Source organism: Microtus oregoni, unplaced genomic scaffold (genome assembly GCF_018167655.1).
Source record: "Microtus oregoni isolate MIOR12 unplaced genomic scaffold, Mior012 000086F_ref0000336, whole genome shotgun sequence".
In the NCBI taxonomy this organism is placed as follows: domain Eukaryota; kingdom Metazoa; phylum Chordata; class Mammalia; order Rodentia; family Cricetidae; genus Microtus; species Microtus oregoni.
In genome coordinates this window covers 2,638,647-2,661,555 of record NW_024544552.1, presented here as the reverse complement: position 1 = coordinate 2,661,555, position 22,909 = coordinate 2,638,647, and the positions used below count along the sequence as shown (strand labels likewise).

Genomic DNA, 22,909 nt, shown 5'->3' with positions numbered 1-22,909 from the left:
CATCCGAGGTGTCTCTACCTATCTTCATGCATTGCTCCCTTCCTGCATAGGTCTGTCTCCCCCCTCTTCTGTATGGTGCATGTATATTTTTGTGTGTGGATGTGGGTGTATATATATTTGCAGGAGTGTAGAGGACAGAGGTTGCTGTTGAGTGTCTTCCTCAATCTTTGTCTATCTTGTACTTATGATTGGATCTCTCATTGAGCCTGGAGTTGACCAATTCGGCCAAACTGACTGACAGCAAGCCCCAAAGATCTTTCTGTTTCCCCCAGTCCTGGGATTATAGGCACGTTCCCTGTGCCTGGTTTTTATGTGGCTGCTGGGTATGCAAACTCAGGTACTAATGCTTGCGTAGTAAGCTCTTTATTTATTGAGCCGTCTCCTCAGAACTTTGTGGGTGTGTGTTGAGTGGGGGAGGTCTTATGAAGCTTGCTGTGTATTCAAGGATAACCTTGAACTTCTGATTCTCCTGTCGCTACCCCTGAGATTATAGTCTGTGTCACCACACCTCCCTCCTGGCCTGGTTTGGTGTGGTGCTGGGTTTGTACACGTTAGGTAAGCACCCTACCAACTGAGCTGCATTAGCCTGCCCCCTGTCTCTTGGTCTCTTCATTTAGCACCTCTTCCTTCTCAGCTGGTTTGGGTGTCCTCTGCCCCTGTCCCCTGATCAGCCTGTCAATCATGTTAGCTTAGTTACTGATGATAGCCTCCATCACGACTTTCCTGACTCTGGCCTCTCTCCTTGATTCCTTCCCTCCGCTGCTCCATGTTTGGTATTCTCACCATGGAGCAAGAGTTTTTATCTTGTCCCTTCCATGCCTAGACATTCCTGTTAGCACTAGACAGACATTTCCGGTCACAGTCTTCACACAACTTTCTGCTTTTCCACCTCCCCTCCGGAACCCCATCTCTTGTGTTTTCTAGGGTCTGACCCTGACAGTTAGTCCCCAAGTACACCCTTCCACCCACTCTTGGATATCACAAGCCATTCCAAGTTTCACCTGCCTGAAAATTACCATACTCTTTTTTTTCTCTTTCTGTTCAACCATCTCGTTTTATCTTTTCATCTTTGATTTTCTCATAAATGGCAAATGTTAGAGGGATAGTCCATCTTTCTTACCTGCTAATGCGTTCCTCTAGGACAAGCCTATGTCCCTGTCATACATACTGAGGACCTCCTGAAGCAAAGACGAGACTTCTCTTTTTTGGTCCCAGGGATGCAAAAGGACTCTGTCTACCTTGAATCTAGGCAGGGCTTTGTGTTTACTCAACACAACATTTTGGAGGAGTACCCTGCCTTTAGAGGCTTAAGTGGGGATCTCCAGTATCATGTGTGTGAGACCCCATTACCCAGCTCTCTAGGGAGCTTCAAGAATGACTCCTCAGCCGGGCGATGGTGGCGCACGCCTTTAATCCCAGCACTCGGGAGGCAGAGGCAGGTGGATCTCTGTGAGTAGCCTGGTCTACAGAGTGAGTTCCAGGACAGGCTCCAAAGCCACAGAGAAACCCTGTCTTGAAAAAGCACAAAAAAAAAAAAAAGAATGACTCCTCATTGACCAGCCATTTCATCTGCTGGGGACAGCTTCATCCTAAGACTAAAAGCCATGTGTGCTTGGATTCCAGTTTCTTGTACCTCAAGTCCCTCAGAGGGAGGTCTGACTCCAGCCTGAGGCTGGACTTGTCAGCTGGTGTCTGGGGTGGCAACAGGGCTAGAGGTCAGGGTCCAGTCTGGGACAGTCCCGTTGTCTTGTCCATACTTCTGAGCAGGGATGTGCAAGGTGAGAGATATGGGGACACCAGTCAAGGGAGGATGGGTTGGCCTGGCCCTTAATGTTACATTCTCCCTAGAGTAGACCCCTTAGCTCTTTTTCTCTTCCAGTCATAACCCCGAGATCCAGCTATATACCTTACCCCATGCCTAAACCCTGGCTGATGCCATAATTAAAAAAAGATACATGGGAAGCTTATACAAGGTGAAGGTGAGTGTCTGACACACTCTCTCTCTCTGTCTCAGCACCCCTTTACATTTGAAATTTTCTGAGGACTCCAAAGAGCATTTGTTTTGCATGGGTGGTATCTATTGATATTTAGCGTGTTAGAAATGAATGCTGAGGAGACCTAAGATCATAATTAATTTAGAAGTAATGATAACCCTGTTGCCCGTTGAAGGGAGGGCTTAAATAAAAGTAGCTATGTTTTATAAAACAAAGGTCTAGCAAGAGTGACCTGCCTTTTATTCACACAAATCTTTTTAATGCCTAGCTCAGGGAAAATTAGTTGGTTCCTTGTATTTGCTTCTGCATTTAATATGTTGCAATATCACATGCTACTCACCCCTGGGAAACTGCACTCATCACCCGTGAAGTAATGAAACTGGAAGAATAAATCATGCAGTATTAGCATTATGGCAAGCAGAGGTTTGACCTCCGAAAGCCTCTAGAAGCACCTCAGGAATCCCTTTGGGTCCGTGAGCTCTCTCTTGAGAACTCCCAGTTTGAGGAACTGCAGGGGACACTGATAATGATGAGTATCTTGGCTGATGTCCCTCAGCAGCGCCTTCTCACTGTTGCCTCCGGGCAGACAGGATGGAGCAGTGCTTAACCCCTCTGGGCTCTGGGAGTTGCTGCTTGTTTGAGGTTGACTCTTAACTCCTCTATCCACTAGCTGTGTGACCTTGGGCAAATGCTTTACACTCTTGCTTCTATTTTCTGCTCTGTAAAATGGAGCCTTTAAAAGGCATCTGCTGCTGGGCAGCGGTGGTGCACACCTTTAATCCCAGCACTTGGGAGGCAGAGGCAGGCGGAGCTCTATGAGTTTGAGGCCAGCCTGGTCTACAAGAGCTAGTTCTAGGACAGGTTCCAAAGCTACAGAGAAACCCTGTCTTAAAAAAACAAAAAACAAAACAAAAGCAAGCAAGCAACCAACCACCACCACCAACAATAAAAAACAACAAAAACCAAACCCAGCATCCAGGAAGTTGGTAGGAAGATCACAAGTTCAAGATCCATCTGGCCTACACAGTGAATCAGTCTGACCAACTTGGTGAGACCTTGTCTCAAAAGAAAAAGAGAAAGTAAGGGCTGGGATATAGCTTATTGGCAGAGTCCTTGCTAAGCATGTATGAGACCCTAGGTTCATTTCCTACTATAAAAATAAGTAAGTAAGCATCTGTTGTTTAGAGTGCAGAGGATGACACAGTATTAGAAAAGTGCGTAGCACGGTCCTTGTTGCCGGGAGCTGCTGTGTTCCTGTGTCATGTCTCTGAGCTCACCGCTTAGCAGACGAAGGGCCAGAAAGTCTTTTTTTCCGTGGTACAGAGGGCATCTCTTGGCTCAGAGAGAAAGTGTCTCACACAAGGTTACAGGGAAAGTTGGGTTGTCTGGTTTTGAACCAGGAATCTGATTTAGGCCTAGCCTTGCGTTCTCTCTAACATGCTATGAGTTAGGGGTTTAGTTTTCAAAGTGAGAAGGAAACAGGTTTTACTCCCTACTTCACCCCCACTCCTTAGTAATCTCAGGAGGAGAAGTAGCCAGACATAGACTATAGGAGAGAGGCCGGGCAGTGGTGGCGCATGCCTTTAATCCCAGCACTCAGGTGGTAGGGGCAGGTGGATCTCTGTAAATTCAAGGCCAGCCTGCTCTACAGAGCAAGTGCCAGGACAGGCTCTAAAGCTACACGAGAAACCCTGTCTCAAAAAAATCAATAAAATAAAATAAAAAGAATATAGGAGGGAGGACTTCCTAGTATCAACTAAGAAGAAAGAAGCTGGGAAGACATTCTTAAGCTTGAATTTTTTTTCTCTCTCTTTCTAAAGTACTCCCTACCCTCTCTTGGGGCTTACTGGTCCAGGCCAGAGGAAATCTGATTAAGCTATGCAACAGCTCAGATGGTGACCTTTCTCTTGCATGCTGCCTGTATTCTCTCAGCAGGTTCTTACCCTCTTCCTCAGAGTGCCCATCAACCCAGGCCTCAGCGCCCTTGCCTGGCACCCTGTCCCAGATCTAGCTGGTATATGCTGGGGGTGGGCTTGAGCTGGGAACTGGTGCACACCCTTGGGAAGAGCAACCTATCTCGCTAGGCACGTGGTTGATTCCCTTTAGCTGGACAGCTGATATTACTTCATGGCTTCACACCGGCCTCCCTGGAAGAGCCCAAAGGGCAGTGGTCCTTGTTCTTAGTCACCGTACTTGCCTTCTCTGTCCCCACAGCTTCCCCGGCAGAGATTCTGTGAGAGGGTAGCACTGGACTGGGGAGACGGCTCAACAGGAAAAAGTGCTTGCTGTGTATGAGGGTCAGAGTTCAGATCTCCATCACCCTTTTAAGATTTGGGTGTTGTGGGCATTGGTGGAGACAGGGAGCTCCCTAAGATTTGCTGGCCAGTCAGCCTGCCTGAGATAGCAAGCTCCAGTTAGGTTCAGTGAGAGACCTTGTCTCAAAAAAATAAAGCTATAGCAGAAGACACATGACATCAATCTCCAGGCCCCACACACCCAGCTACCTACCCACCCATGCGGAATAAGAGGGCAGCAGTCAAGGAAGCAGAAGACCAGAGACCCCTGAATCCTGAATCTCAGAGGTCCAGAAGCCTCTATTCCTGAAGGCCGGTCATTCTGGCACAGGGCCTCCACCAGCTGTGGCTCTGAGCTTTGGTTTGGGATCTTGTTCTCTCACGCCGGTGTTCACAATCCCACCCACCAAATTCCGTTGACTACATAGCAAAGCGGAAGTAAGGGGTGGGTGAACTCAGGCTGCCCATCCATAACCCCTCTCCCGACTCTTATCCCCAAGGACTTCTCTGTTTAGTCTGTCCTCTTTGGTCAGTGGCAGGTTTGGAGGCCCTAGTCGAATCTCCTTCCCCTGGCTCTTGGTCAGTGACCCCAGGGGAGCTGCTAGGGCTAATGTCTCCTCAGTCTCAGCTGTGCCCCACCCTGTCTCCCACTGCCAGCAGCCCCCCAGCTCCCGCCCCTGGGCTGTGGGACAGTGAGAGGGCTGAGGGGCTGGTTCTGCATACTAATGTCCGGTCCATTGTCAAAGCCCCTTTGTGTCAGAGAGCTCCATTGAGGCGGCTCTGGGGCGGGCACAATGGGGGCTCTGTCCCCAAGTTCCCCCAAACAGTCACCTGCTTTCAGAGCCTCCCCCCACCACCCCTCACCCGCCCCAGTGTCCAGAGAACCCAGAGAGCATGGAGGAGTGGACCCAGGGTTGGGGGGGGGAGAGTATGTGGGCAGTATGACACTCCCCCCCCCTTGGGCAGGCTGGGGAGATGGGCATTTGACAGGGCTGACTGTGAAGGGCAAAGCTTGGACCACAGGGGTGGGGGTGGTCTGTGGAGGGAGTTGGAATGCAGGTCTATGAGGCCCATGACAGAACAGGGACTCACACAGCCTGCCCATGCCTCCTAGATGCCCAGCCTGGACCAGCGACTGCCCAGTCCCTTCTTTATCCCAGCTCATGGACACACGGCTCATATATGCAGAGACACACAGGCACACACTCATCTATGCGGCCCCACACCCACTCCAAACCCACACCCAAGCAGATGTGCCCAGATACGACATGCAGAGCCAGGCTCACAGACCACATGTCCGCACCACCTTCCATCAGCCTATGCACGTGCACACCTCCTCTCCTCTCCCCACACCACTCCTTTCCCTCCCACCCCCTCCAGCAGCTACTGGTACCTCAGCACCATCCCCCTCCCCACCCCTCGCTGCCCTCTGCTGCTCTGACACAGGTTTTAACAAGTTTGCACTTGTTGTGACCTCGAGAATGCGGCCCTGGGGCAGGGAATGTCCTGCTGCCCCAGACTTTACCTGCTTATGCGTTAACCACGGACACGGCCTCCACCAAACTTTGAGTATAACTTTCCTACCTCTACCCCGGCCATGGAGGAGGTCAGTGGGCCAGGACCCCCACCCTGGCACTGAATCAAGCATGCAGTATATATGCGTGTGGACAGCTAACATATCCGGACCTGGTGCATTTCCCCAGAACACTCCCCACATCCCAAGCCCTCATGGCCCTGAAAGGGGAACAGGAAAATTATTGTCCCAGCAAGACGGGGACAGTGAGATGAGGTGCCCAGGCAACTGGTGACAAGACAGGGGGCTGGTCCCTGGTCCCTTGCCTGTTTCATTGTTTTGTTTTTTTCTGTACTGGGAGTTTCTGACTTTGCTCAGATTGTCCCCTGCTCCTATGGAATTTTACCATAACTGTCTTTACTCACTGTTCTCAGAAAGAAGTTGTGGGCATGGTAACAGTTGGGAGCAGTGAAATAGCAGGTAAAGGGACTGTCGCCAGGCTTCTGGCTATAGAAAGGGATTCAAAAGGTCACTTTTAGCAGGGTGAACCTACCTCTTTTCACTTCCTCCATTGCCATTAGCCCCACTCCTGCTAGTGACACTCTGTAGGGCAGGAGTGATTACTCCCTCCCTCCCCGCCTCCCCCAACCCTCGTTTCACAGCTGGGTTTAGAGCTAGAGACCACTGCTGACTGCAAGTCTCTGTGGTGTCCAGCTCTGCCCTTCCCAATTGTATAACTGTGCTGAGTGTCTGTGCCTCGGCTAGCATTCTGATCTGAGCCATCTCTCTAGTAGCTTGGAGTAGACTCTGTGAAGGGGGAAGAAAGGAAGGTCCTCTGGCACTCCTGGGATTTCGGGCTGAGCTGACTTCAGAGGCTCACTGGGTCCTGGGAGGGTGGATGAGGCCCCAGCTGCAGTGTCTCTAGCAGAGAGCAAACTGAAAGTGGTTACTAAACACTGATCCACGATGCTTCCCTTACGTAAGGACTGCACAAAGGAACTGCAGGATCCTTCTATTCTTCACACACACACACACAAACACACACACACACACACACACACACACACACACACACACACACGTTATCTAGATGCTTCTCTCCGGCCACTGGATTCAGCCTAAATCTCCTTACCCACCGGTCTCTCTGTACCTCATCCATCGTTTCTACTCATGTTCTCTGCCTCTAAATGTCTCATTTTGGTGAAGGAAACCTACCCACAAGCTCTCTTGCTGTACTGGAGCAATTAGTTGTGTGTGTGTGTGGGAGCAATGACACAATGGGACACCCTCCTCTGAATGTAGTGCTGTATCTATTCGGAGTCTGCATGCCACCCTCACCCCAACCCCATCCTTCTCAAGTGGAGTGAGGATTAAAGAAACTAGGGGAAGAGTTAGGGAGAAGTAGAGAGACTGCCTTTGGGGTAAAGGTTGACTTCCTGGGACTTCTCTGTGAGTCAGAGGCTGCTTTCTGCATATCTGTATATATGGCACAGTAGCCTTGAGGAGACGATGGAGCTGAGAGGACCTGTCCAGGAAGGGGCTCCATTCCTTGAGCACGAATCATAGGTAGGGCATCCATGGGTCTCCATCGCCATCAAGGATGCAAATAAGAATAAACTGCTTGCCAGGTGGTGGTGCGGGAGGTGCACTCCTTTAGTCGAAGCACTCAGGAGGCAGAGGCAGGTGGATTTCTGTGAGTTCGAGGTCAGCCTGGTCTAGAACAAGTTCCAGGGTAGCCAGAGCTGCGCAGAGACACCCCCTTTCAAAAAAAAAGAAAGAAAGAAAAAGAAATAAATAAATTACTTAAGAACAGCAGGTAATGTTTTCCTTAAAAGAAGCATTTCTTGGTGTGCAAGGTGTTACTAGGCACAGGAGGAGGAAGAAGAGCGAGAAAGTCTGGGTGGCCTAAACAACTGTTCAAATGACTTTCAGAGCCCCTGTGGGTAGTGGGATTTCTAAATGTCTCTAGAAAATCTCCGTCCATTTTTACAAGCTCCGTGGATAGTACTTCAAGTGCCAACCAAGAGGACTCCAGGGTCAGATCTTGTAGGCAGAAAGAAGACGGGATGAAGGCCAGGGCTACTGCTCTGATGTGGATGTAAAGTCAGGTGTGCCATTGGCAAGCTGTGTGATCTCAGGGACATTGCTAAGCCGTGGCTCCTTTTTTCAGAACATTGGGGGACTGAACGGGATGTGCGTGGAGGCCTCCTAGCACCAACATCCTGCGACGCAGGGCAAGATGAAAAGCACAGGCTGGGTTCAGCTTGCGATGCCAGCCTTCCTAGCAGCTTTCTTGAGCATGAGCAAGCCAGCTGACTCTCTGAAGTGTTTCTGTGCCGTTAACATGAAGGCAGCACTATCACCAGCTGCCTGGGAGGGCTGGTCTGTGCATCACATCACATGGAACAATCAGCAAAATACTAGCGTGTGGGAAGGGTTGGGATGGGACTGTCGGTGATACTGTGGGAACACAGATGAGGGTGCAACCCACACAAGAGCTGGAGACCTTCTGAAAGGTTTTCAGAGAAAGGGACATCCAAGATGAATTCTGATGGAAAGAAACAAATGAAGAAACGAGACAGCAAAGAGGTATCCGAAGAGTCTCCGTTTTGAAAAAAAAAAAAAAGAAACCCAACAAAACAAAACAACAATAACAACAAAAAACTGTTCGTAGTTGTATGTTTCAGAAGCAAGAGATGCTTGGCATGGCTGGTGGACGAGGATATGTATGAGGAGTGGATGAAAGGTAGAGAATATTGATGCTTAGGACGTTAGCAAAGGTCAGGCTGTAAGGGATGTTGTCCCACCTGAGCTTTAGAGACAGGCCCCTCAGCTTCTCCTCAACCCTTCCTTCCTTGTCTCTCTCCTTTTCTCTCAAGACTCTCTTCTTGCTTCGGTCACACTGTCCTGGGGGCGCTGGATCTGCCTGGAGGACCTCCTGATCTACGATAAAGCATCAGCAGTTTTAGGTCAGGGCCTGGCACTGTTCCTCTCTCTCCTACCATGAAAGAATTATCTACTTCCTATAGAAAAATAGATTTCTGGCATTAAGGCCCCCCTGATAAGCATAGTACCGTCTGTGGGCAGCCTCGGTTTCTCCACATGCCCACCTCCACTCTGCCTGGGGGCAGGGGTAATTCTTAGGAGTGGAGGTTAAGGATGAATTGCAACAAGGACCAGCACAGCTTCCCTGTCCGGAGTAAAGGCTGAGGGGGGGCTGAGTCCATGTCCCCCAAGCACCCAGAGATTCTCTAGGAGTCTAAGAGGGAGGATGTGCTGGGATAAAGCTGATACACACACTGCAAGAGCAGCCCGGGGTGGGGGGAGTAATACATGGAGTGCTAAACATCTGTACATGTGTGTGTGTGCATGGAGGGCAGATGACAACCCATGGGAGTCGGCTCTCTGTTTCCACAGTGTGGGTCCCAGAGGCCAGACTCACAGCACCTCCACCCACTGAGCCATCTCATTCCTCCTAGATGGGCTCCTTTACGTATAAATACCAGGCACCGGGAAAGAGACAAAAATGAACAACCACAGCAAATACAGATTAAGAGTCAGTGCAGGGGCTGGAGAAATGGTTCAGTAGTTAAGAGCCCTGTCTGTTTCCAATTCCCAGCATCTCCACATGGCAAATAACAGTTGTCTTCTCTAATTCCAGTTCCCGGGAATCCAAGGCACACACATATATGCAAACAAAACATATAGCCTAAAAATAAACATTTTTTTTTTAAAAAAAGAATCAGCTCAGAAGAGTTTCTCATTTGGGGAAGATGGAGGTGACTATCTCTTAGTGCAAGGGGGACAACGATACAGTCCCATGGGGATCTGTCCTGGGTGCCTCTCCACCAGACAGTGGCTCTTCTGCCTCTCCTTTTGCCTCTTGGGCCCTCCGTCAACCAGGTCAAGTTCTCCCTCTTCTCTATACAATGTAGCCTGAGGATGACAGGTTCACAAATGCATAGAGAAGACACCTTCAGCAGGGGTCTTCTCTTTCTTCCCTCTCTCTTTTTGAGACAGGGTCTACTATGTAGCTCTGGCTGTCCTGGTACTTTATAGACCAAGCTGGCCTTGAACTCACAGAGATCCGCCTGCCTCTGACTCCAGATTAAAGGCATGGCTCTTTCTCTTTTCTAGGTGGAGATTGTGAGTAGGCTCCCAGGACTCCCAAGGAATAAGTCCTGTCAGCTGGAGGCCTCTCTAGTGTCCTAAATGCTGATGCCAGATCAGGTGCCAGAATATGGTATTCTGAGGGCCTGGACATCCTAAGCCTGGAAGAGCCTGCCAGCTTCCTGGACCCCCTAAGTTTGGAAGTGGGTGAGGGGCCAGAGAGCAGTCATTGAGGAACTCAGATTCCTTGCTGCACACTTTCTCGGGCTCTTGGCAGGCTGAGGAGGTTCTGCACGAAGCCCCATCAGGAATAAGGGGGGCTGGGATAGACTAGTGAATCGGAAGCCCCTCCAGTTCTGAGGCTATGGTAAATCCTATCCCACCAATCGCAATTACCCTAGGGAAAGCAGTAATAAGGCCTTGGTTCAGCTTGAGCAGCATCAAGCCCTCTGGGGTACGGAGAAGCAATATGAGCAAAAGCCCTGTGAGACCTGGAGAGAGCTTCTGGCTTGCTATTAAGTAAATGTCAGCAATCACCTCACCTTTCCGAGTCTTAGTGTCGTTAATTCAGGGGAATCTTGTCTTCTCTGCAAAGTACAATAATAATGATATCTTTATTTGCATAAGGGCCTAACAGATTTCACGTATTTTCTTTATCTCGTGTAATCCTGAGCACATAATCAAAGTTTATTGCCTCCTTAGGTGAGGAAACTGAGCCCTAGAGGGATTAAGGGATTGACTGAGGTTCCCATAACTAGTAACTGACAAAGACCAGAATGGCAAACAGTGGCAGTGGAGAACAGAAAGAAAACGGGGCTGTGACATGGAGACGCCAGGATAAAAATAGGTTCAATTTGTTAGGTTAACTCCGTTTGAAAGGGGTTTTCGGTATGACTATGTTAAGAAGATTCTGAGGCTCAAAAAATGTACTTTTATGAATCAGTGATATCTCTGTGGGTGTGTGTTCATCTGCGTGTGAAGACGGCTCATTCAGACTGTATAGTTGATATCTATAGCCCAGAATCCATCCTCTTAAATTTAAGTCCGTATATACTAAACAATTAGATGAATTTTGACAGTCTCATCTTAAAAATATGCCTGAGATGAAGTCTCTGACTTCAAAGAGCTCTGGCAAAATGTCCCAGGAGCACAGGGGAAGTCTATATATTTCTACCTGGGCCTGGAACAGCCTCCATGGCAGAGAGAATACTGGGGTCAGGACAGGGCCATGAGGGTGAGAAGATTTTAGATGGAAGAAGGATGTGGAAGGAAGTTGGGGGCAGAGGGGGCATTCCCTGGAGAGAGCTGTAGAAGCAAAGGCTAGGAGACAAGGGGGATGAGGGATGGGAGGCAGGGGGATGATGATGATGACAGGCAGCATTCTCCATGGTGGAAACAGGAGTGTGGGCAGGAGGCAAAGAAGAGGCTTCCAGGGTGAGCTGGGGTCAGGTGGCGGCGAAGGATTCTTAGCACCATGTCAAGTGGTTTCGTCATGAAAGCTCAAGAAATTCACTGAATGATCGCAAGCCTGAGCTGAGCGATGGGTCAGAGTGGGCTGTAGGACTCTGGAATCTGAAGGACGGGGGTGAGGACATAGGGTAGGAGGACCAGGAAGTCATTGCATCATTTCAGGTGAAAGACTCTAATACTGCGTGACGGAAGCCTCAGAGAAGGTGGGCAGACTCTGGAAAAGGAAGAATGGATAAGACCTGGTGACCAATGGACTGAGGGGCAAGAGAGAGACCAGATATCCAGCTTGGGTGCTGAGTGGATGATAATTCTCTGAACAAAAGAAATCACACAGGAGATTCTTGAGGAGAGGACACGTGTCTGTGCATTTTAAATTGGGATGTTCCAGACAGAGGAACCTGTAAGTACTTGGACATACAAGTTAGAAGGGCTGACACAGAGGAGTCAGCCAGGTAGCATTGTTAGAAATGATAATCAAGTTGGGGGTGGGTGCGTGGAAAATGCCAACATGAAGGGGCAGAGGAGAGAGAGCTCATTGAAAGAGATGGAGCAAAAGTAAGCATAGGGCAGGTAGGCTGGCTCAGAGGGTAAAGGAGCTTGCTGCCAAGCCTGGTGACCTGAACTGATGCCTGGGAACCCACATGGTGGAAAGAGAGATCTGACTCTTACAAGCTGCCCTCTGATCTCCACATGCTGCTATATCACCCATACAAATAAATGTAAAAAAAAAACTTCTAAAATTAGAGGCAGAGAGAACCTAGGAGGTGTGGTGTCCGAGAGAAAGACTGCATTCTGAGCACTCCACAACTCCGGCCGAGCTCATACATGTGTGGTCTCAGAATTTGCCCATCACCTCCATGTCATCAGGCCCTGTGTGCAGATAAAGGACATGGAAGCCCAGAAATCCAAGTGACTTGCCCAGAGTCTTAAAGCCTAGAAACTCTACAAAATCATGAGTCTCCATCACACTGCAATAGCAACAAACACGCAAGCAAACAACAAAACACAAAGAGCACGTGGGGAACAGACCGCCTGTTAGTCCCAGATGCTGATGAGGGACTGCTGGGGTTGAGAAAACACCTTCACACTTAACAGATGGAATGTTGGCTCCGACTTTGGAGAGAATTTCCGGCTGCCTTAGCCGCTGCCCAATGGGGCGTCAGATAGAATGAAATGGCTCTAAATTTGTATAGGTGCTTCCTTGAAGGCAACCTTCTGCTCACTAGAAGTGGTTGCTATTGCTACTTAAATTGCTAGGGTTATTGAACCATTCGATACTGATAATATGTGATCTGTTTATATTTAATTTGCGACTGCATGTAGTTCAACCTAATAGTAAAAGGTGTGGGTTGGTGTGTTGGTAGAGTCTAGGAAGGCAGCCTGCCGGACTAAAGGGCCCTGCCCCCTGGTGGCCAGGACTTAAATCTGCAGCATAGGCAAAAGGCACTTAACCTGGAAGCTTGAGGTCTGTAGTTTTGTAGCCTCCTCTTTCTCTGTACCCATCTGTAGGCATGCCTCTTTCCCAACTCAGCGTAGCCTTCAGCTTTCCCCCTGTGTCCTTGGGAACTGTCGCAGCGTCTCCTCTTACTGGTAGAAAATACCGGCTGGGGCAGTAGCTTAGTTGACAGAGTGCTTGCCTAGCATGCGTGAGGCCTGGCTTCAGCCCCCAGACACGGCACGGCACGAACTGGGTGCGATGCTGCGCAACTGCAATCCTGGCATTTGAGAGAAAGAGGCCAGAGCCATCCCTAGCTGCACTATGAGTTCATAATAGCCTGGACTATATAAGATCCTGCCTCTGCAGGGACATTGGAGGAGGGTTTCCTACCCATTGTTTCCTGCTAAATCACACTATTAGTTGAATTTTCTGGTTCTTCTATCAAGGTGAAGGAGGATGAGCTAACACCTCTAAGCAAATGTTCTGAGGTGAAGACTCACACGGGGCCGGGTTTGGAGGCTCTCCGGACCATTAAAGCGGAGGCTAATGAGGAGACAGTGGTACAGCTCTGTCCTCAGTTGAACTCAACACAGTGCCAAGTCCTCACAAAGGCCCAGTTTACTGAAGAGCTCAGGATGTGCAGTTCCGTAGCCCCAGACAACAGCTAAGGGCAGATACCATGGCTGGACCACAAGTCAGGGAGGAAGTATGGAGGTGATGCGGGAGTCTGAGAGGGCAGGTACCCAAGGAGGCAGTGTGCCATGGAGTCATCCTCCCCCTGCAGGGACAATGGGCTCTCTGAGATGCCACCCTCTGGAGTTCTCTGCAGGAATGTGGTTCCTTTCCTGACACGGGTCATAAGGCATGTCTGGGGAGGAACAAGCTGGAGGAAAGGCAGTGGTCCTGATCAGCCCACACTGACAGGCAGCGGTGGTGTCTAAACACAGGAGAACATCTGACATGGCCCCATCGCTTTGTCCCTCCCACTCTTGACTGGAAAACATAGAGGGGGGTTAGAAAGGCCAGGGGGAGGTCACAGACTCCCAGGAAATGCTTTGAAGGCTTGTATCCTTCCTTCTGATCAAACTCTGAGAACTTTCCAAACGTTGACACAAGGAAAGAAAAGCCCATTCTTCCCTGGGCCAGGGCCTTGGTGTCAGGCCGGGGCTAAAGGATGGGAGGGCCAGGGGGAAAGGAGGCTCGAGGGTGGGCAGCAGAGGTAACAGTGGCTCGGCAGGGAGGGCGGGCTCCTGGACACACACACACACACACACACACACACACACACACACACAGCCCCCCTTTTCCTCACCTCGAGATTTGTGTGCATCTGGCTCTCTTTCTATTTGTTTATTTTCACTGGGGGAAGGACAGGAGAGAGATTGATGAATAACGACACTAAGCTTTAAAAGGACCTACATCCAAGTCCATTCTTCTAACCTCCAGGACTTACATAACCCTCAGAGCTTTTCTCGCTGCCCTTCCTCTTCTTCCCCTCTCTTTTCTCTTCTCTTCCTCTCTTTCACTAAGAACACTTGGAAGCAGAAAGGCCTCTTTTCAGGCTCAGCCGCTCTCCTCCAGGAGGTCTCGAAGATCATTATTGAAGTGGGATTGGTATTCAGAGAAGAGATGATACGGCCGTGAGAGGAGGCTGAGGAGCTGTTTCCTTTCTCCAGTGGGAGAAATGGGACCAGACCAGGTTAGCCAGATGTCGAGATTTTTGTTTTACTTGTTTTTGAGATATGTTCCTTCTATATAGCCCAGGCTGGTCTCAAATTCATCATTTTCCTGCCTCAGCCTCTGGAATGCTGGGATTATAGGCATGTGCCACCATCTCACCAGATGGGGAGTTTTTAAAACAGAAAATGGCCTCTCCCTTCTTCAAGCACCGTACCCCCAAACTGACCTCGCGGTGTGTTCTGAATGACAGAGGACAGGAACGTGTCCACAGATGAACTGTAGTTGCCACACACTGAGCATCTTTGAGAGCTAATGCTGTCTGGTCTAAAGTATTGTAAATGTTTCATTTTATTCCACAGTGCTTTGCTTATAGAACATTAAAATATTATTTTCCTAAGATCTTTATAATCGATATCCATGGAGCATATGAGGAGGGGAATCCCGTGGCTTTTGGTGTCTCTGGGTGCAGACAGATGTGTGCTAGAGTTGGGGCAATGGGGAGTTGATACACCCTTCTTCTTCCACAATGAGAGATCTGGAGGTCTAGGGGGTTAAGAGTTTGTCCAAGTTCACAGAGAGTCTCTGGCACAGTTGAGACACACAATATCCTGTTTCTCAGTCCAGTGCATTCCCAGGAGACAGAACTGTACTATGCCCAGGCTGGACAGCCCTCATCCTTGTGCACAACTATCTCACTTCATCCCCAGCATGCAATGCATGAACACGTCTAGGTCACTGATTTAAAATGCATCTTCTCTGAAGACGACCTACCCATGGATTCTGTTGGCTGGCCTGTGTTAGTTGTGTACCTTTTTGTTGGGACCAAACAGCTGACAAGAAACGAGTTATTGGGAAAGAGGTTTGTTTTGGCTCTTGTTTGAAAGGGAATTCAACCCATTATGGCAGGCAGGCATGGTACTATGGAGGTCACATGACGCCCATAGTCAGGAAGCAGAAAGCCAACTGAGTACCTGCATTCATCTCTTCCCTGTGCTCCCAAAACTTAACAAAAGAATGATTTCTTTTTCTGACTCCGATGTCCCCAGTGCTGTACACACCTGTCCCACTGCACCCCTCTCATTACCTGAGCTTCTTTGGGTTCTTCCTACAAAACCCCAATCACAGTTTGCCCATCCTTTAGACCCAGTCACCTTTCTCTTTGTATCCTTCTTCGAAAGAGACACTTGGGTGTAGCAGGAAAAGCTCAATTCCTGGTTGCTATCTACATCTCCTGGTCTGAATAACAATAATAACCATTTTCAATGGTGATCTGAAAATCATGTTAACCAACAATTGAAAATATGCCACTCAGTTCCACTCCCCACACACAATGGTCAGTATTAGTTACTTCCCAGCCCTCATCCCTTGAGCTAGATGTCACCTTTCCCTTGATGCACACTGGCCCCTACATCACTGGTTCCTGTCTCTTTTATGGTCAATTCCCTTATTAGGCTCTCAGGTCTTCAAGGACCTTATTTTATATCTGATTCATCTCTTTAATTCCAATGTCTTGTTTAGAATCTGGTACCTAGGAGATACTAAAAAGAAATTCATTATACAAGTGCATGAAAACAAAACTCACACTACATGTGGTGAGCAACGCACCATTTCAGATGGAAATACTTAGCTTTTTTCTTATGTTTGTTAGTGATTCTAATTAATTATCTGGAGTTTCCATGTGTGTAAGGGGGAAAATCACAAGAGAAATCAAGAGAAGACACAAACAAGGCAGGAGGAGGAAAGGGTCCCTAAGGCCCTAGGCCAGAGTCGAGTTCCACTCATTCCACACAGAACAAGAGGGTCCATATTTCCTCAGCCCCTTAGTGATGGGGGCATCTTTTCTTTCCCTTTGAGCAGTGGTTCTCGGCCTCCCTAAGGTTGTGACCCTTTAACAGTTCCTCAAGTGCTGACCCCGCAAGCATAAAATTACTTTGCTGTTACTTCATAACTGTGATTTTTGCTACTGTTATGAAATGTAATGTAAATATCTGATGTGCAGGATAGCTGATATGCAACCCACACGTTGAGAACCACTGTCTCAGCTTGCCCTCTAGAGCCAGAAAGGGTCGTGCTCCCCTCTATTCGTCAACCCACTCACAAAATACTGCCTGAGCACACGCTCTGCACCTTGTAGCTTAGCTATGTCAGTCAGCTTCGGGCTGCTGGGACAAAGTAGCCAAGAGAAACATTTAAAGGAGGAAATGTTGAATTGTAGCTTGAGGCATTTTGGTCTGTGTGGTAACCTCTGTTGCTCTTAGGCCAGAGGCATGGCAGCAACACCATGGTAGAAGGCTAAGGAGGAGGATAACTGCTCACTTCAGGGAAACAAGGAAGTCCAGAGGAAGGTTTGGGGGGCAAGATACATCCCTACAGGTCATGCCCAGTGACCTGTTTCTAACTAGGACCCACCTCCTAACTTCCAATTAATCCACTGATGAGTTAGAACTCAATGATCCAGTCATTCATATCTCTACCTCAGAACACTGCTGTAGTGGGGACCAAGGCCTTGAGTACGTCAGTTTTTCTGGGAGAATATTTGATACCTAAATCATAAGATGAGTAGTCAAGATAGACCTAGGTGTTTGCTTCAATAAATTTGTTTTCACTCAATAGATACATATATACAGAAACTCAGGAATAGGGTGGAGTTTTCAGGGAAGGTGTTATGGAACAGGAGATGTCTGAACCAGGCTCAGGTAGCCTGGAAGATAGAAGGAGGGCAGGCGAAGGCAAGAAAGCCTGTATGAGTACAGTGGGCTTCAAGAGCAAGGCATTTGTTTGCTTGAATGCCCAAAGGGGAGCTGTAGGAAATAAGGCAGGGAAAGTGGGTTAGATGTAGGCCATGGACGCCCCGGGTGCTGGACTCAGTCTGGTCTCTCGTTGGCGTACAGTGAAATACTTCTTATGGCTGGAGAAGGAACTGGGTAGATAAAGTGTGATGAAAAGTGGGTGGAGCCAGAGGACTTGATCATGACGCCAGTTCCATGATGGGGTGTGTGTGGGGGTCATACCATCTTGCTGAACTTCAGTTTCCTTGATCATAAAGTAAGGACTAGGATTTTGTTTTTGTTTCCTTGTTTTTGGGCTCAAACTCGGAGCCCCGGGCATGCTGGGCAAGTATTTTCTCTCTTAGCTCTGCCATATCCTCAGCCTTAGGACTCGGATCTTACTCTTTCCCAGGAATGCCATGAGAATGAACTGTGCACGTGCTTTGGAAAATACCAGATCAGTGTTCATTGATTCATAGTCAGAAGTGTAAGTAGGAGCAGCACAGTAGAAATATAGGATGAGTTTGATTACAGAATGAACAGAGCCTTGAGACCAGCAGCCGGTGACACAGTGATTAATATTAATAAGGAGACGGAGGGAGGAGGCACGAGGAATACATCCACGGCATGGAACATCACGTGGTCACCTGCGGAGGAAGGGGAGTTTGAAAGGGTTCTAGGACATGGAGTGTGAGGAGCTGGGAGAACGATGGCATCCTTAGTGACCTAGGGAACGGAGAGGGGACAGGTTGGAGAAGAATGTGAGATTGTCCACATTTGGGAGTGAATGAGTTTAGTATTCACATCCCTAGGTTCCTTTCAGTGGAGTTGCTTTTGCTACAGAGAAGCTCTTTCTTTGGGGTTGAAAGGACTTTCCCCCCACATGAGCGTCGTCAGGAAATGGTACAGTTTATCCCCTGCCCTTCTGCCTGCTGTCTTTGGTGTGGAGTTGAAGCATCCTTTCTAGCTGCCCAATACAGCATAATAAACCTTACTGCCAATTAATCTACTTGATTAGTTTTTTCTTGAGATGAGTCTTAGGTATCCCAGACTGGCTTTAGACCTGCTATATAGCCAAGGATAACCTGGAACCTCTCATGCTCCTGTCTCAACCTCCTGAGCGTTGGGATTACAGCTGGGCCACCATTACTGCGTTATGTGCTGTTGAGGATCAAATGCAGAGCCTTGTGCATGCTGTGCAAGCTCTCTGTTAACTTAACTTCCTTCCCAGCCCCCACATGCGGCAACCTTAAAAACCTCCTCTTTACTATGCCCCTGCCCCCCCCCCCCCCGCCATCAGCCGACCCGCAGAAGGGTTGGCATTGAAGTCTCTGAGCTGTCTTTCCTTCACCTTCTGAAAAGATCTGCAAATGTTTGCCGTGTTAGTCATGCCTGAATGAACTTGGATCTCCGCTTCCCTGTCACGGCTCCTCTTCAGGAAGTCATCTCCTGTGCGGTGCATTAAGGGGGCAGCCTCACTCAGATCTGTCCAGATTGTGCCTTAAAAACTTGCTTCTGGTGAAACAGATGCAAGCGTAGCCCATGGCCTTCAATTAAGAGTTCACAGATGGCAAACAAAGGCAAACAAACATTTCAAAGCACCGTGGTGTTATAAAGTGGAATTCAGGCAAGAGCATGCTTAGAACACTCATGTCAGTGATCCACGGGGAGGGGTGTAAGGCGAGGAGGGCTCCCAAAGGCATTGCTAACAACACTTGGTCCAGGCTTTGGAAGGCAGGCAGGAAGGAGATCATCAGACAGCCAGAGAGTTGAGCAGTACAAAAGCGGGTCCAAAGGTAGAAAGAATCTGACAACGGGCTTTTCTGCTGAGCTGAAGTCTAAGGATGTGAGAAGACTGTCAAGGGTAAGGCCCAGAAGTAAGTAGAAGCCAGGTGTTGTGGTACACACCTTTAGTCCCAGCACTCGGGAAGCAGAGGTGGTTGGATCTCTTCAAGGCTAGCCTGGTCTATAGAGAGTTCCAGGACAACCAGGATTACACAGAGAAACCCTGTTTCATAACAAACAAACAAATAATAACAACAATAAAGAAAGAAAGAAGAAAGGAAGGAAAGAAAGAAGGAAAGAAAGAAAAAGGAAGAAAGAACGAAAAATAAGCAGAGACTAACTCATGGAGGACCTTGAATGCCATGCCAAAGGCTTGCAGTTTATCCTAAAAACAATGGGGGGACCTTGGCCAATTTTAGTCACAAGAACTATGTCTTGTCTTGTGAGCAATCATTTACTTGAGAAAGGCATTGATAAATCCATTCATTTTAACACATAAGTGGTTGGCATAAAAGTGCTTGTAGGTTAGGAAATCCAGCTCTAGGGGGAGCTGACAGTGTGAAGTCAAAGATAGATAGGCATGGTATTGGGGAGGAATGAACATGACTGTCCTTAGAGCTTTTGCTTTAGGAAAGAATTGGCTCACTCCTCAGAGAAGACCGGTGGTAGGTAGCTGGGTCCTGTCTCTATTCAGGCTGCTTTTAAGAATGCCAACCCCAGGGCATGGCTGGGACTGTTTCGGAGAAAGTGCGCCCTCTAGAGGAAACAGGATGCATGTTTTTTGGTAGGGCAGCAACAAGCCACTTCCAGAACTTTGGCTGGCTTCCTTGCCCCAGAGGCCTGGCCAGCTTGGGGGTGGAGTGTGCTGATTGTTTATCTGTTTCTGAGACTGGCCACCCCTGAGAACAAAGTGGCTTGGCTGTAGGAGGTGGCATAGCAGCTGGGAACTTTGGATCACAGCTGGAGGTGGCAGATCCAAGGGCTGGCGACCTAGACAAAACAGTTGGAGGCGGCAAACATCACAGCCAGAGGCAACAGCAACAACACAAAAAGCTAGAGGGTAACCAAAATCTCTAGGGTCCATGAGTCTACAGTCTTAAAAATCTGGCTTTCAAAGCTCCAGGTTCTGTCTTTTCTGTGTCAGCGAAACTCCTCAGTACACAGTACCAGGTGTTTTGGACCAGGAGCCCGAAGACCCGGATTGGGCTTCCCATTTACCACTTGTTTGCTTGGAGTGATTTTCTCTGAGCCTTCGTTTCCAATGATGTCTTTCCTATCTACCTCATAGAGTGGGGATCAAATTACATGTTTTATAAAGTAACAAATAACCATAGGCTATTGTGATGAGGATGATAGGCTAGGTTTTTTGAGAGCCCCCATTCTTCCTGATAAGTAGCACCTCCTCTGAACACAAAGCGAGGGCTTAGATGAGAGATCCCTGAAGGTCACCATGGAAAGTTCAGGGATAGAGGTGGGGAGGAGGAGACATTCTTGATGCTCCCCGTGGGTGTGGCTGGAAGCTTAATCATTATGTATTCAGTGAGAACTTTCATCTACTCTGCAGGATTTCAGGACATATTGACGGCATGTTCTGTACCTCTCTGGGTTGCCTCACGTCTGGATGATTCTGATTATAGCGTTCTCTTCAATGGAACTCTTTTTCCCTATAGTTTGAGCTCACTGGTCATGTTTGCTCTCAGAACTCAGAAAACTAACCTGAACCTTTATTTATGTGACAGTCCCTCAAGCCAACTATTTCACACACATCTGTTCTTTCTTCCAGATCATCTTCTCTCTTGACAAAATCCGTCTGTTTCCTCCAACCGTTTCCCATGTGATCTGAGCCTGAATTTTTTTTCATATCTTGATTGTTGGAATACTGAAGACTCAGAATGAACCAAGTAGAGTGGACTCAATTACCTCCTTATTCTAGAGATGTCATTCAACCAAACTAGCTTAAGATTGTATTGCTATTTGGCATGAATAACTTATACTGGATTTTTTTCTAAAATGTTTACATCTCTCTTTTCCCCCCATGCTAATATGACAAAGTGATTCACAATCTTAAACTTTCCCAGATTATCTTTAGGCCTAAGTGTATAATTCAACATTTATCCGTTTTATTAGATCTGGCTCACTCATCTGGTCCTCTTTAGATCTGAATTCTGCCCAGTCCTTGTAAACTGCCCCAGGTTTGTACACATGACTGATGGCCACAAAGTTTTCTAGTTTTGAATGAAACTAGTGTTAAGAGCACAGAATAGGGCAAGATCAAGGATAAATTTCTTTGCTGCATCATTAGGAGATGAATTCTAGGTATTGGGCTCTCCTCACCAGTACTGGTAAATTTTACAAACCACCTACTTACATTACCCTTTTGGTCATTTTTCTCTATCTTATCCCCAAAGGTGTAATGGTAGATTTTGTCAAAAATAAAATAAAAAAAAACCTTGCTGAAGCTTATACATTGTGCTTATTTTGTTGATTTGTCAATTTGGTAGCCTAAACATAGAGCGAAATTATGTTATTCTGATGTGGTTTGTTCTCACTATACCCACCGTGATTCTTTCTCTGTGTCACAGTGAGTCTGACCGACAACTTCTCTTCTCTTGTTCTGTCTAGTTACACAGTCCTTGAATTTTATTCGAGACTCTTTCCTAGGATCCGTATCACCCATTTGTCTATAGCTTATGAAGTATATTTCATATTTATTTTTGAAAATTAGATATTCTCTCATATCTAGCTCTGCAATTCCTTTGATTCCCGAACAGCCCTCAAAATCTTACGTATAAGTTTCACATCCTTAAGAGTTTAAGGATTAAACATTCTTTTGCTTTGTTGTTTTTTGCTTTCCAAGACAGGGTTTCTCTGTGTATCCCTGGCTTTCCCGGAACTCACTCTGTAGACCACCAGAATGGCCTCAAACTCACAGAAATCCACCTGCTCCTGCCTCCCTGGTGCTGGGATTAAAGGTATGTGCCACCACCATCCAGCAATCCAACCTTTTTAGGTGCAGACTCTTCAATAGCATATGTGGACTGTGGATTGCGTTAGGTGGTTGTTATTATTAGAGTTTCTGAGTATTGAGCAGGGCTTTATTTAAGCTCTAAATAGGAATCATTCAGAGCTATAGAGCTTCGTTTCTGCTGCAAAGGAACCAAGGCCATAATATAGTGAAGAACTCTAGGTTCTGGGCTAAGTAGCAGTCTCTCATGAATAAGCATTTCAAATGGGCTCCAGGCTCATTAAACAGGCAGGCTGACTGCTTCTGAATGTTCTCAGGACCCTCATCCATTGGTGATCTCCAACTCAGTGCCTGTGTGGCTCGGAGTACGTGGAGAGGCCCATATAACTTAGACTCTCACAGGGGAGCAATGGGGAAAATGAGGGAGTCTGATAAAGAACAATGGAGAGATGCAGTGGTTCAGACGTACAGGGTGGGGAATGCAACGGCGGCTCTGATCTCCAAAGAGGCCCAAATCCCAGAGATCATCTTCACCCTTCGCAGGAGTTCCAGGTGACAGACTCAGAGTCTAAGTAATGAAAATCTTCCCTCCTGGAAAAGTACAAAGTTCCTTTTTGGGGCAGGGATGCCAGACACCTTGTACTAAGTGAACTGTCTCCTATTTCAATGTCTCATCCCACTTTCTACTGTGAGGACAAATAGCAGTCTTGAATCTAAGCACGTGCAGACATAGCTCTGACTAACATGGAGCTCACATTCACGTTACTCAGTCAAGACAGTTTTGCTCCCTACAGTCTGGCATCACTGCTCACCGGTGGGGAGAGGTCTTGGTGCCGGCAGGAAACTTCAGCCCGTTGCTTCCTTCCTGCATATTACTTTCGCTGAGATCTTC

At 47.9% G+C, this 22,909-nt stretch overlaps 1 protein-coding gene across 3 annotated transcripts in view; it reads left to right on the top strand.

Annotated features, from left to right (window-relative positions):
- Window positions 1-22,909, top strand: part of Kcnj10 (potassium inwardly rectifying channel subfamily J member 10) — a 32,857-nt gene that overhangs the window by 4,135 nt on the left and 5,813 nt on the right. Inside the window, exon 2 of one of the 3 annotated variants that reach the window (XM_041643515.1) lies at window positions 11,544-11,781. The exons of 1 other annotated variant lie outside the window; for it this stretch is intronic. In XM_041643515.1, the coding sequence (XP_041499449.1) occupies window positions 11,761-11,781 (21 nt within the window). In that variant the 5' untranslated portion in view covers window positions 11,544-11,760. Of the gene's footprint in view, window positions 1-11,543; window positions 11,782-21,988; window positions 22,025-22,909 lie in introns of those variants that run through there. One more of the 3 variants, XM_041643517.1, reaches the window with a different exon arrangement.